Raw genomic sequence first — 14,521 nt, forward strand, 5'->3', positions numbered from 1 at the left:
AATGAAAGTGAAAAATAATGCAGGAAAGATAAATAATTAATTTAAAACAATTCATTTCTTAAAATAAATAATTTTTTTAAATTACCAAAAATTCTGAAAAGTTAGAAAAGTTGAAAGCTTTAGAAATAGCCTAAGGCAATTTCTCTTTTGCTCAGGACAGTAGAATATCTCCAACTCTTTCTTCTCTAGAATCGGACTGTGTGCAAATATGAAAAAAAAAGTGCGAAGATTCCCCACATGGCTTAGAAGTTTAAAATCCTGACAGGAGCTCAAATCTGCCATATTTCTACTTTACAAAATACAAAATCTTAAATTTGTATACTTAACAAACATTTGCAGAAGTGTAATTCAAAATGACCTAAAAAAATGAAAAAATCATTGAAGGATGACCCACTGAACATGAGGTCTTATAATATTGAAGCCCTTATATTAAATGTCTTTTTATCATTGTCAAAATTTTCCATGTTTAGATTATCAATATATTAATCAAAATTTTTATGCATTTAATAACAAATATCTTAGTTCCTATTTTACTCAGTCTTTTAAAAAATTAGTAGTAATTAATATTAATAATTTAATTCTCATACTTGTTAAAGTATGAAACATATACTTTAAAAGCTATGGCTATAGCAAGTGAAAAATCCAGCCTAATTTCTTTTGAAGATTGGGAGCCATCTCATCACAAAGACATGAAAAGTTAACTTCTGCTTCATTATAAATTACTGTGATTTGTAAACTTGCTTGAAATGCCTACCAGTGTCTTGAACTCACCCCTGTCTGGTTTTCCCTGATAACAACCCTCCCTGAAAATTTAGTGATGACTCATAAATTCTGGCTTTCCCTGACCAAATAACAACTCACTCTGAAACTTTAGTGGTGCATCATAAATTCTGATGTTGTGATCTAAACTTACTCCCTAAGTGCTGAACCATTTAGACCATTAACCTACTATGTGCCTTTGTATTATGCTTGTCAAAATCCTGTTATCCGTGTAAGTTCTCAAGACACCCCGCTTTTGCAACTTTTTTTGCTATAAAACTGCAGTCCTAGAGAACTGGAGTGCTGTCTTCTTTTCCCATGGGTTTCAGGAGAGACTGTTATGCTCAAATGCGGGACCCCCAAAAGACCACCAGAGACCAAGTTCCATGTAAGCACCAAAGAGGTGTTTATTGCAAGCTAGCTCAGTCCTCCACACACACAGCAACTGGTGGCTTAGAGGCCCTGAGCCCGGGGTTTGCAGCAGTTTTATAACTCTTTGGGGAAGGCAGGTACCCCACATACATCATAGCATCTCTTAGCAATACATCACACACCTTGGGAAAATCATAAACAACTCTAAAACATGATTAGCACATTCACTGGTGGGAACAAGTTGGGTAAGGGTGATTGGTTAGTACAAGATGGGGATTTATTTGAACTGATTGGCTTAGGCCACAAGGGGAATATGTGCTGAACTATATGGTTTCCCTAAATGTTATCAACCACCATAAACTACTGAAAGGGTCATTTGGAATCCCAGGAATTTTCTCTGTCTCATGCTGATTGGTGGCTGCTAGGGGGTTGCTGTGGGTCCCCACCTAGCCTGACTGAGTCAGGGACACCAGGCACAGCAGATCTCTCCTGTTATTTGTAGATAAACAACTCAGCAGAGTGGGTATGAGCCTAGAAGTGCTCTGTGTGTCTTTCCAAGGACAAGAGTCATGCCCCCTTCCTTGGACAGTCTTTGCTCTGAGGTAGAGGTTGGTTTCTCATTTTGTACCTTATGTTTTTTTTTATGTATTTTTTTTTAGCTGTAGCTGGACACAATACCTTTATTTCACTTATTTATTTTTATGTGGTACTGAGGATTGAACCCAGGGTCTTGCACATGGGAGGTGAGCACTCTACTATTGAGCCATAATCCCAGCCCCTTATGTGTTGTTTTCATTGGGCATTTTTACTTTAGGGGGTTTCTTCCCTGTTCAAAGTTCAGTCTGTCACCTAAAAAGAACAGAGATCAAAAAATTTAAATAAAATTTGATAGTTATTGTCATTATTTTATATTAATTCCTGAATAATATACAAGCATATATAATCCATAAACTGAAATGACCTTATATGTAAGTTTAAATGAAAATGTTCTGTTGGTTGGGTTAGTTCCCACTTATGGAAAAAAAAAAACCTTCTCTTAAAATAACAGCAGCCTGAGACTTTGGGGGTACATTTCTCAGATAAAAAAATAAAGCAGCACTCAATGACCTGAGATTCTAGCCCTTATTCATGCCTGGAGTAGATAATATTCCCTGTCACTCAAAAAAGGGCTCACTACTCTCAGATTCAATGTTCATGATCTGAAGCCCCTTCTAATCAAGAGCATTTTGTGGGAACTGTCCAATCCTGTGTGTCATCAGGGAGGAGGAGGGTGGGCTTTTACTTCTTATCTCCTAAGCCCTTCATTTTTGCCATCTGTAGTCTCACACTTCAGAGTCACAGGTTGTTCTGCTGTGCAGGAACTGAGGATCTCAAGTAACCCTACTCCTGAGAACCAGGCAATGGTGAGTGTGCATTGGCCTAGCAAGGGAGGCTGGGGGAGAATAACTATTGGAACCACAAGACAGGCTGTGTTGAAAACAGGAGCTAGCACATTGGTCCTCTGGGCAGTCTCTGGAGTCTGCAGGCTTAAGTCGTCCACTGGGCCACTATGTCCTCAGTCCTACTGGCCAACCAGGTGGGGTACATGTCAGTGGCAGAGACTGTTTGCTGCCTTCCTTATGCTCAAAGGGCATCCTCAGCATCTGCATAAAATACTATGTGGCAGGTGTGTTCCTGCAGCTCAGATTCTGGAGACTAACAGGTGGAATCATTATCAAAATCAAATCTCCAAGGGCCATTTTCCTGCAGGAGAGGAGCTGTCATTTTGGGGTACCTAATTTCCTCTTGAGCTAGCTAATTTTCATTTTGACATTCTTTTATTTTTACTTTCTTCATTATTATTATTTTGTTAAAGTTAGATGAACTGAGGGATACTGTACTACTTAGCCATATCCTTGGTAGTGAAGCCAGATTTACAGATAGGTAGTTAGTGTAGTTAGGTAAATTGGGTCTAATATCCAGTAAAATCAAGAATGAACACCATATTGAGAATGGAGTCCAGGAAAAAGAGAATTGAAAATGTCCCCAAGGCCCTGAGCCCATCCCAAAGAAATTTTAATGAAGCAGCTCACAGCAAACATGGAAATGCTAATCCAAAAGCCCTTTCTGCCCAGATTACTCCTTCAGCCTACCTGTTCTCCACACTTTGGGCCTTCCCACCTACATTCCATCACTACAAGATAACAGAACAAAGGACAGCAATGTGACAGGAATGCTGGATAGCTGAAGGAGGACCTTAGCTAAAAAAAAAAAAAAATCCCTTTCATGAATTCTACCTTTTGGGTCCCCTTTTTCCTCTGGGGAGAAGTCTTTTCTGCTGTCCTTTAATAAAGCTTTTACTTTCCACTCTAAACTTGCCTTGGTGCATTTCTCTGGTGTTATACTTCAGCATTGGGGAAGCAAGGACTGTTCACCAGTAAACAGCCCTAACAGGTTTAAATTTATTTTGAGAAAGGTTCTATCTAAGTTGCTAAGATTATTTTTGTTATGGTTTTATTTATCTAGAATTTGCTACTGCAATAGAGCATGCTGTTTTTACATACAAATGTGTTCATATGGGGATCTTATTTATATTGTGATTCTTTGATGATTATTGTAATATTATAATTTCATGATATATATGAATAGTAGGTCATGGTAAGTTCTTTTTTTGCTCTTATAATTGAAAAGGTTTTTGGCTAAAGTTACATATAACTTTGTAGATGAATTTTAAAAAATTATGCTTTTGTTTCTTCATTTAAAGTAAAGCTTGCTGATTATTTTTTATTATTGCATTATTGTTGTATTTGATAGTCAGGTTTATTTTGACATACCCATAAAACATGGAATATAATTTGCTCTCCTTAGGTATCCAGTAGTACCCCTTTCCCTATTCTCTTACATTCTTCTATCATATATTTATTTATAGTTTTTTAAAATTATTGCTTTATAGAATACACATAAAAGTAGACTTCATGTGATATATTCATATTTGTACATAGCAATTTTGGTGAGATATATTGTTTAATTTGAAGGAAAATTATCACCTTTATAATGATGAGTTTTATCCTCTGTACATGGGATGTATAATTCAGTGTTTTATGTGCTTTTTGTGACTTTTATTTTCTCATAATTTCTACATATTTTGTTTCTAAAAATGTACACATGTGAAATACCACTTGCATAAGGTAACTATGTAAAATTTATGCATAGTGTTTTATGCTCTTTTTTAAACTGGATATATTATGAAATGTGAATGGCCCTAGTGACCATTTTTCCTACAGATTATTATTTATCTCTTCCAAGATGTATATTGTATTGAGCCATGCCCTTGTGCTTCAAGTGTTTGGGTGAGTACCATTGAGTACTTATATATTGTCATGATCACATATGCTATAATTTCAGTAAGTCTCTGTGATGGGGAGTATCATGTATATTCAATAGCAAAATAGTTTCCACAAATAGATACTAATTTAAACTCCTTTTGAGTTAATGATTATTGATTTGTTTTAAATGTTCATCAATATTATTTAATTTTTCCCATGATGGGTTTTTATTTTGCATTTCTTAAATTTCTAAAGATTTTGAATTTTTATAGTTAATAAACATATCTCATGTATAAATTTGAAGTTTAAACTTCTGTCCTTTATATCTTTTTGGCTTAAAAAATGAGAAAAGAATCTAAAAATGCAGCTAGAGATCAATTTGAAGAAAAAGAAAAAGGTTTAAATTATTCTTTAAAATTGACTTTTTTCTTTCCTCATCATTTATTGTAGGTTTTTTGTATGATTGTAAAGGTAGGTTATTTAAAGTGGATTCTAGGGCTTGTCTTTGTTAATTACTTCAGGAAAAATAAATAAGAAATTTCTCTACACTATGGCTGCAGGAAAGTGAATAAATTTCTTTAAAATCATATGGTAATAAAATTGTTAAATGACATATTTACTAAACATCTACTCCTTAAAAAAATTTTTTTCTGTAATATTTTTGGCAGTGAATCATGAAGTCTATTATCTGGATTTTGGAGTTTAATATAAAATCATATGTAATAAAATTTGGCCAATCCTAGAAATATTTATACATAATTTGTTGTTTACTTAATGACATGTTGTGGAGATAGCAACTAATGGAAATATTTATTTTTAGAAATAGTTACTTTTTTGCTTTTCAGTTTCTAATAAACCTTTTAGATTTATTTCCTTACTGAGTCACTCAGGGCCACTATAATCTCCAGGCTTTTACCGTTCTAAGAAATCTGTCTTGTGAGCTCTGTTTCTGAAAATTTTCTTAAAATGAAAGAAAAAAAATATTTATGTTGCCCCTGAAATGTATTCTCAATACACTCTCTTCAAAATGGAGACAAATAATATTTCCCCAGACTGACATCCCTGTGTCAGGAGCTAACAATACATTGATGGTCTTTGAAGAAATTTCTACAGTTCTGTCTCTGGGTCGTTTTCTGTGGGCTGCTGAATTGCCATTTAGTATCCAGATACCCATTTGTTTTTTCATATACTATGGGAATAATTTTAGAGGACACAGATGAATAATTCTCTTCATGGAGACTATGAATACCTGTGTGTTCTGTAGTGCACAGCTCACAAAGCCCCTGGAAGACCCTCTGCAGATTCTAATTGGTTAACCATTATCTGCCACTCACATGAATTTTCTTTCAAAATCTTGAAATAACCTTTTCACTTTAGGCATCCATGTCATCCACATTCCCAAGTATAAAAGTTTGAATTTTTCTTTTCTGAATTCCAGGTTCCATTTCTCTTATGGTTCAATGTGGTGCAAATAATTATGTTTTTTTGTCTTTCTTTTACACAGTGTTTCTAATAAAAATGTTCTCTGCTTCAAGCCCACATTTTCCATGTTCAGCTATGTTTAGAAAATGACATAGAAAATTGTATTTGATAATTTATAAAGGAGAGTTGAGGATACTTCTTGCTCATATTTCCCTTCCTTAGAAACTGAACCAGAACTATGCTTGGCCCTTTAAAGGGAGCACCATAACCAATCAGATATATAGAAAAAATGTTGATTGATTGTATATTCTCTTCTAAGAATTCTCTGTTCAGATTCTTGGCCCATTTCTTGATTGGGTTGTTGTTGTTATTATTATTATTTACTTAGCTTTTTGAGTTCTTTAGTGCTCTATCTGATGTGTGAGGGGTAAAAAATTCATTCTAGGATGTAGGCTCTCTCTTCACCTCACAGATTGTTGCTTTTGCTGAGAATAAACTTTTTAGTTTAATTCCATCCAATTTATTAATTATTTGCTTTAATTCCTATGCTATAGGTGTCTTATTAAGAAATTTGGGGTCTAATCCCACATGATGAAGATTAGAGTCTGGTTCTATTCTATTAGATGTAGAGTCTCTGGTTTAATTCTTAGGTTCTTGATACACTTTGAGTTGAGTTTTGTGCATAGTGAGAGATAGTGGTTTGTTGAAGAGGCTATCTTTTCTCCAGTGCATGTTTTTGGCACCTTTGTCTAATATATTATAATTTTAATTTTGTAGGTTAGTCTCTGTGTCCTCTATTCTATACCATTCATCTTCCAGTCTTTTTGTTTGTTTGTTTTTTGCCAATGCCATGCTGTTTTGTTACCATTGCACTGTAGTCTAGTTTAAGGTCTGGTATAGTGATGCCACCTGCTTCACTCTTCCTGCTAAGGATTACTTTAGCTATTCTTGGTCTCTTATTTTTCTAGATAAATTTCATGGTTGCTTTTTTATTTCTATGATGAATGCCATTGGGATTTTGATCAGAATTGCAGTAAATCTGTATAGTGCTTTGGTAGCATGGTCATTTTGATAATACTAATTCTACCTATTCGTGAGCAAGGTAGATCTTTCCATCCTTTAAGGTCTTTTTTGATTTTTTTCTTTAGGGTTCTGTAGTTTTTCTTGTTTAGATCTTTCACCTCTTTCATTAAGTTGCTTCCCAAGTATCTTATTTTTTTGAAGTTATCTTAAATGGGGTAGTTATCTTCATTTCTTTCTCAGAAGATTTTTCACTAATATACAGAAATGCCTTTGACTTATGGATGTTGATTTTATATCCTGCTACTTTGCTAAATTTATTTACTAGTTCTAGATGTTTTCTGGTGGAGCTTTTGGAGTTTTTCTAGGTGTATAATCATATCTGGCATTTGCAGGTAAATGGATAGCATTGGAGAAGATAATGCTAAGTGATGCTAGCCAATTCCAAAAAAAAAAAAAAACCACAAAAAACAAAGGCTGAATATTTTCTCTGATATGCAGATGCTAATTCACAATAAGTATGGGAAGGGCTATGGAGGAAGAATAGAGATACTTTAGGTAGAAGGGAGTGAAAGGAAGTAAGGGGATATGGGATAGAAAGGATAGTAGGATGAATCAGACATTATTATCCTATGTACATATATAATTACATGACCATGTGAGTCTACATCATGTACAACCAGAAAAATGAGAAATTATACTCCATTTATGTATGATATATTGTAGTACATTTTACTGTCATGTATAACTAATTAAAACTAATTTAAAAAATAAAAATAAAAGAGAGGAGTTTTCATCTAAGTTAAGGGAACTATGGGAAATTTGAGGATTACTGGGATTTGGGAGGTGGGAGGAGCCCTTTTGTGGATCTGGACACAGACCTCTAGGTAACAAGGGCTGCATTTCTAGTTCTCATGTCCTGAAGAAGTTGTGGGGTTACTTCTTCAAGTACTAGTAAACAATAGGGAAATGGAAACCTATCAAAACTAAAACTAACTGCCACTATCACCTTTTAAGACTCCGTTTTAGAACAATCTATCCAGGTGACACCTGGCAAAGCAGAAATACAAACCAAAGTTCTAGCTGCCAACATCACAAATCCTTGTGGAGGAGAGTATATTTAAGTTTACCTTGGAGCAATGGCTTAATCTCAGAATTATAGATGAAAAATTATAATGATTTTCTATAAATTGATTCTTTTTCCCAAAATTAAAATTTCATCAATTCGATCATCATTAGTTTCCTAGAAAATGACATAGCCTAATTGGTCTTCTTTTAACCCATCTCACTATTTCTGACCAAATTGCAATACCAATGTCAGAACAATTATCACAAAGTACAGAGCTGGTATTTACCTACACCTATAATCCAATGGCACTGCTTTGCTATCAAAGTCTCCAAACTCTATACTCTTCATGAATGTCTACACTCTATTTCACTCATTTTAGTCAGAATTTGACTCTTTCATCTTAGAATCCAGCCAAATTAAATAACTTACAAGTCCTTGACAGATGTTATTCTCAAAAGCATTTTTCCTCCTTTTTTTTGTTTAGTTTTACTTTTCATTTTGAATTATAGGCTTTGGGCCTGTCAGCTCCTTATGAAAATTTACCTGGATATGTTAAACTATCTAGGGTTTTCACTGTCTCAGCTCAGGTTGCTATAACAAAATGCCACTCTGTGTGGCTTTAGAAAACAACTTTATTTCTCACAGTTCTGGAGACTTGGATGTCAAAGATCAGATGATAATTGATTCAATTCCTGATATGATGGACCTCTTCTTGGATTGCACATATCCACCCTGTGTCCTGACATGGTAGAGACTGAGAAAGCTCTAGTCACTCTTCCTCTTCTAATAATATCCTGATGGCCTCATCCTCATGATTTTGCACAAACATCATTATCTCTGAATGTCCTACATTCAAACACATTCATAATGGGGATTGGGATTCAAAAAGTGAATTTTAGGGAAGCATGAAATTCATTTTGTGCACATTATTTTTTTGTTATATTCTACTCTATTTTCTTTCATATACCAGAAAGTTATTTTATAGTACACAAAGTTTGATATGAAAAGTATGTCTTTACTTTTCTTTGACTCATATGATAGGACAAACATTAACTTAATGAGCTCCAAATTATTTAATCTTCACCAATCATTTATGAAACTTACTTGATTATATTATGTTCTGTACTAAGATACTAAATTGATTATGCCTATGGATTTTTCTTTATTAAAATTCTTCTCCACTGGCCTGTTCAAGAGATTCATATTTGTAAATAAACTTTGCTCATGTCCTGGAATTCACAATTTATTGTGACTGTGAAACATTATCACCTCTCCATCTGTGTTAGTTAGCATGCTATTGCTGTGGAAAAAAATACCTGAGAAAAATAAACTTAGAGGAGAAAGGTTTATTTTGGCTCATGGCGTAAGAGGTTAAGTCCCAGGGTCACTAGGTTACTTATTTTTTTTTCTCAGCTGTGGTGAGACATAATATCATGTCAGGGAGTAGGTGATAGAACAAAGTACTCACATCCTGGAGAACAGAAAGCAAAGAGAAGAAAGTGGGGTAAGGAAGGGCCAGAGACATAATAGACACCCAATGACTTACTTCCTCCAACCAGATTATCTTTTGTTGATGCCTGAACCTTATGATCCCATCACCTTCCAAAGGCCCACCTCTAAACATAATTGCATTGGAGATCAAGGCTTAAACATTCATGCTTTTTGTGTGACATTTAAAATACAAACCATACTATCACCTTAAACCATACAAAAAATAAATAAAAATAATAAAATATCTTCCTCCTCTTTCATGTGGGTGGGAGACTCTTCCTTCTAGATATATTCATACTCACCTTTGATAACAACATATATTCTTCTGTGCTATGGTGGCACCAGAAGTTATAATTTAGTCCAACTTGTGAAGGCACATTTAAAAATTATAGTATATATCATATATTCCCTGTATACACTCTCTTTTGGATTTTACACCAATGCAGAACTTACTATCTTCCCAGCTCAAAGGAACAGGACTTTGCCTTTTATAAGTTTTCTTAACTACATTTGCCTTAATCCTTCCAAGTAGAAAAGTTTCAGTAGATGAGAAGAGTAAAAGGCTCAGCCAGTATGATTAGTACGTGGATTATATATACATTATATGCATTGTATTTATAATATATGTGTCGTATTTTCATACTTTGTCTTTTCAGCTTGGTTCAAGAAGAAGATAGTTTTATTCTCTTTCTGTTGCACTCACAGGCCTTCCGAAGCCAACATATTCTTTGTTCCTTGTAGCATAGGGAAACTTCACATGAAATTCACTTCTTGGATTAAAAGAGTAAGAAGAAATGCATTGATTAAAAAAAATTAAATCTGCTCCCCGTAGCTCATGTTAGCTGTTTGTCAAAATTTATGACCAAGCCCTCCCCATTCCCTCCCAGATTTCTTCATAAGAGGGAGTATTTTAATCTAATTAGTGTTTTTAAATGAAAAGTGGTGTGAATGTTGGGTCATGTGCTCAATTTTTCTTTCCTGGACAATAACTTGTTGTAAACTTTTGATATAATAACTTTTCCTTTGTTTTTCTCAACCTTAATTTCAAAGTAGCAGCTTTGTTCTGGTCTGGTGCTGCTTGTGGCTCAGAGGATAATTCTGTTCATTCTGTGTTTCAACATCAGTGCCCAGGCATTTTAGGTGCTAGAAAAAAAATGCTCATTAATGAATAGTAAAGTTAAAGTTTTTTTTTAAATTTTTACTATAAAAAAGGTGTATATATATTTTTTGTAAAGTGTTAGGATTTGGGGGACATAAATGGAGTGCAATTTCCAAATGGCAATTTTCATTGGTAAGCAGAAATATAAGCCAGAATAAAAGAATTCTTAAGCAGCTTAGAGACATACAACAACAAACAAAAGGAATGTGTTTAACTTCATAATAATTTCTCTAGTTGGACATTAGTTGCTTCTGATCTGATGTATAACAGGAAAATATAGTTATACTGGAAAGAAGGGTTAAATAAATTCAGTTCAACACCCTGTCAACACATTTCATAAAACCACATAATCAAGTAATTCAATTTCCTAGTAAGATGCACAATTCCAGAATAGTTTGGAAGGTTAAAAAATATTATGTTTAGCCAATAGAAACTGATTATCCTTGAATGACACTAGCCTTTGCCAAAGAAGTGGCATTGATTTCCATTTGATTTCTTACATCATAAAAAGGATTTGAAAACATCATATTTAAATGGTAGCATGGAAATAAAACAATACCGTTTGCATGATTATAGATTCTTATTTTCTGATTTTACATTTTAATCATCAAATTTATCCATGTATATTTTAAGAATTTCTATCAGTATAGAACTATTGAGAAGAAAGAGAATGTAAAATAAAAAGAAAAATGACCCTTTCATCTAACTTTTGTTTAGTAACATTTATCCTCCAGATGTAAGCACTGTTCATGTTATTTTCCATTTTATGAGAACAGATATAAACACAAACACTAAACCAGACACATTGCTTATAATAAGAGATAGTGTAGATATTTGTGAGAAATCAATGGGCCATAAATGTGAGGGTATATTTCTGAACTATCTTCTTTATTCCATTGATCTATATATCTATTCTTGGGATAGAACCACACTGTCTTGATTATTGTACCTTTGTAATAAATTTTGAAATGAGTAACAATGATTCTTCTAATTTGCTTTCTTGTTTAAGATTGTTTTGTCTATTCTAGGTCCCTTTAGTTTCCATATGTAGTATAGACTCATCTTCTCAANGTTTTGAGGGTGCTGTTCCAAAAATACATATACTTTATTAGTAATATTTTAAATACATAATGGTAATTTTCACATAGTAGAAATTTTGGGTTATACTATAAAATTCAATTTTTACTATTTTTATATGAATTCTAAAAAAATAATTATCTTTCCACCTCATATAATTTTAATGTTTAATCTCTTTCCATACAAGAGAAGTTAACTGAAATTTTACAGGATTATCACTGTATTATTTCCATCCATAAATAATATATTTGCATATATAATCTACAAATTCAAAAGGACTCATATGCAAGTTTAAATGCAAATGCTTTTCTGGGTTGGCTGGATTTTACTTCTCCAAGGATACCTTGCCTTTAATTAGCTGCAGCCTCAAAAGAAAAAATAAATAAATGTACAGACAAGACCCTACAACTGTGACATCATTTATTTTTGGATTTGAGGTTATCTCCTGTGACTCAAAATACTCACTAGGCCCAGATTGAGCATATGATGACATAAGTTGTGTCCAATCAGGAGCCCTTATATAAGCATTGTCCAATCCACACATATTCAGTAAAGAGAAGCAAGTTTTGACCATCTGGTGTGAAGCCTGCCAGTGTGGGTATCCATTTCTAGGCTCCCTCACTTATGTTCAGTGAACCTGATTTTTTCTCCTGTATAGGTACTGTGTGATTTATAGAGAGGACACTTGGTTCATAAATGTACAGTAAATGATGAGTGTGCAGTGAAATCCTGAGACTGGATTTTGAGTCTGGTTGAAACTGGCTGCACTGATTATGGTGGGAACTGGCAATGGTTGGCTAGAATCCCTGGTGTAATCTTTGGTTTCTGCAGTCCTGTGTCTTCTTCTGAGAAAGGTAAGCCATGAATCTTCACTGGCCAGTCAAATGGAGAATATATTAACAAGTCCTATAGTATCCTATAGAATATCTTCAGCCCCTACCTTAAATTATATCTGAGAACATTTGTGGCAACATTTCCAAATCTTCTCAGATTGTGTTGTGAATTCTGGAGTGGGGAGATCATCACAATCACAACCCCATGTATTTTTTCTCCAGGAGGGGGATGAGATACTCTATAGGTATCTCAGTTTTTCTTTACTCCTGAATTCATTCTCCTTCTTTTTGGAGATTGTGGTATTGTGGATTGAGCCAGAGGTACTGTACCACTTAGCTACATACCTGGTACTTTTTTTTTATCTTCAGACAGTTGCTGAGTGTGATTTTAAATTTGTGTGCCAGTATTGTGAGTTGTATTTATATATAAAATTTTAGCTTACTGTTAAATGACAACTTCTCCCTTTCCCAATATTATCAGTTACTTTTTTGCAGTATTATCAGTTACTTTACCCATATTATATTTCAAATTAACATGTTATTTTCAATTGTTATACCAAAAACTGGATGAGACTTTTAAAATATTCTATTTTTCTCTCTGGTTGCAATGATACATGCATATTAATTCCAGAGAATCAAGTGGCTAAGTCAGAAAGATTGCAATTTCATGGTAAACATCAGGAACTTAGGTAGATCAATTAGACAATTACAAAAACCTTTCTCAAAATTTTAAAACATGGTTGGGTATGTAGCCCAGAATTAACATGCTCCTGTTTCAAATCCCCAGTACCATAGAAAAAAATCAACAGCAAAAATTTTGTTGTTGTTGTTTATGAGCATTTTACATGATTGAAAAGTAAAGAAGAATCTCTTGATCTTGGAAAAATCATGTGTTTCTGTTCTTTCTTTGTGTCTCCAAGAGCCAAAAACCTGTAAGAGTGTCTTTATGCTCAGATTTTCTTTTGTGAAATGTATATGAGAGCATTTTCATTCCCTTCTCTGGTATTTTCCTGGAACTGTGTTTCAGAACTTATGTAATATGAGGATCCCACACCTGGCAATTCTAATGCCTCTCATAAGTCCAGACCAGTACTTGGGGCTTGTTTTGTTCAAAAGCAGTATAAATGTAGATAGTTTAGTTTCTCAAGGAAGTAACTGAGAGAACTCTCAACTTCCATTTTTTTTAATGTCCACTAATTTTATAGTCTAGCACAGTGTTTCTTTCTTCCATACCCATATAATTGGAGTACTACTTACTATTCCACTTTTTGAGAGTAGCCATTCTAACAGCTGTGCTCATGCAGAAGATCTTATAGTTGGCTGGAGCACTAAAATTCTGATGCAAGGTTTTGAGATTCCAGGGTGCCTTATGCTCACTGGAAAAAAAATTGATATATACTTATTTTAGAAATAAAAAGGGACCTGTGGTTGTAACCATTTTTCTTCACTAATATTTGATATTTTACCCATTACGATGTTTGCACACCAATGTGAAACCACTCCTTTTTGATCTAGGGAGATTTGCACCTGCACATTTACCAGTGCTTTCAATGCTCTGAGGTTTCAGATATAGTCCATTGAATGGAAAATGTTAATATTGGGAAAAATTACTTACAGAAAGAATTGGTTAGTTCTGGTGTTATTAGTAAAGTGAGCTGGGTGAGAGAGCTCAGGAAGTGCTAAACTGACACTTTGGCTTTCAGTGGTGTTCTGTATTTCCCTGTTAATTTTTTGGTACTGTCTAGATAAAAGTTGAACTGTCAGCAACAGCTCTTTGAATTTTTAGAGAATGTTGGCAAATCCCTCTAAGGGATTAAGGGGTTCCCTTAAGATTTAACACCTCTTCCACTCTAGTCTAATGGAATAAAGCCATGGATCTTTCATGGCCATAGAAAACCACTTATTTTCCCCCCTGGAGTTGATACTCATGTATATCTTATTCCTTCCTCTGTGTGTACAGATAAATTAGCATTTAAACTACAGGTAATTTAGAGTTAAATAATATATTTCAAAC

General features: G+C 34.0%; 1 protein-coding gene across 1 annotated transcript in view; it reads left to right on the forward strand.

Annotated features, from left to right (window-relative positions):
• LOC107161114 (zinc finger protein 554-like) overlaps positions 1–14,521 on the forward strand; it is a 47,898-nt gene that overhangs the window by 9,198 nt on the left and 24,179 nt on the right. The window contains exons 2-3 of the mRNA XM_048797634.1: positions 1,089–1,147; positions 2,465–2,534. Of these exons, the coding sequence (XP_048653591.1) occupies positions 1,089–1,147; positions 2,465–2,534 (129 nt within the window). The remainder of the gene's footprint in view (positions 1–1,088; positions 1,148–2,464; positions 2,535–14,521) is intronic.

This window comes from Marmota marmota, unplaced genomic scaffold (genome assembly GCF_001458135.2).
Source record: "Marmota marmota marmota unplaced genomic scaffold, marMar, whole genome shotgun sequence".
Classification (NCBI taxonomy): domain Eukaryota; kingdom Metazoa; phylum Chordata; class Mammalia; order Rodentia; family Sciuridae; genus Marmota; species Marmota marmota.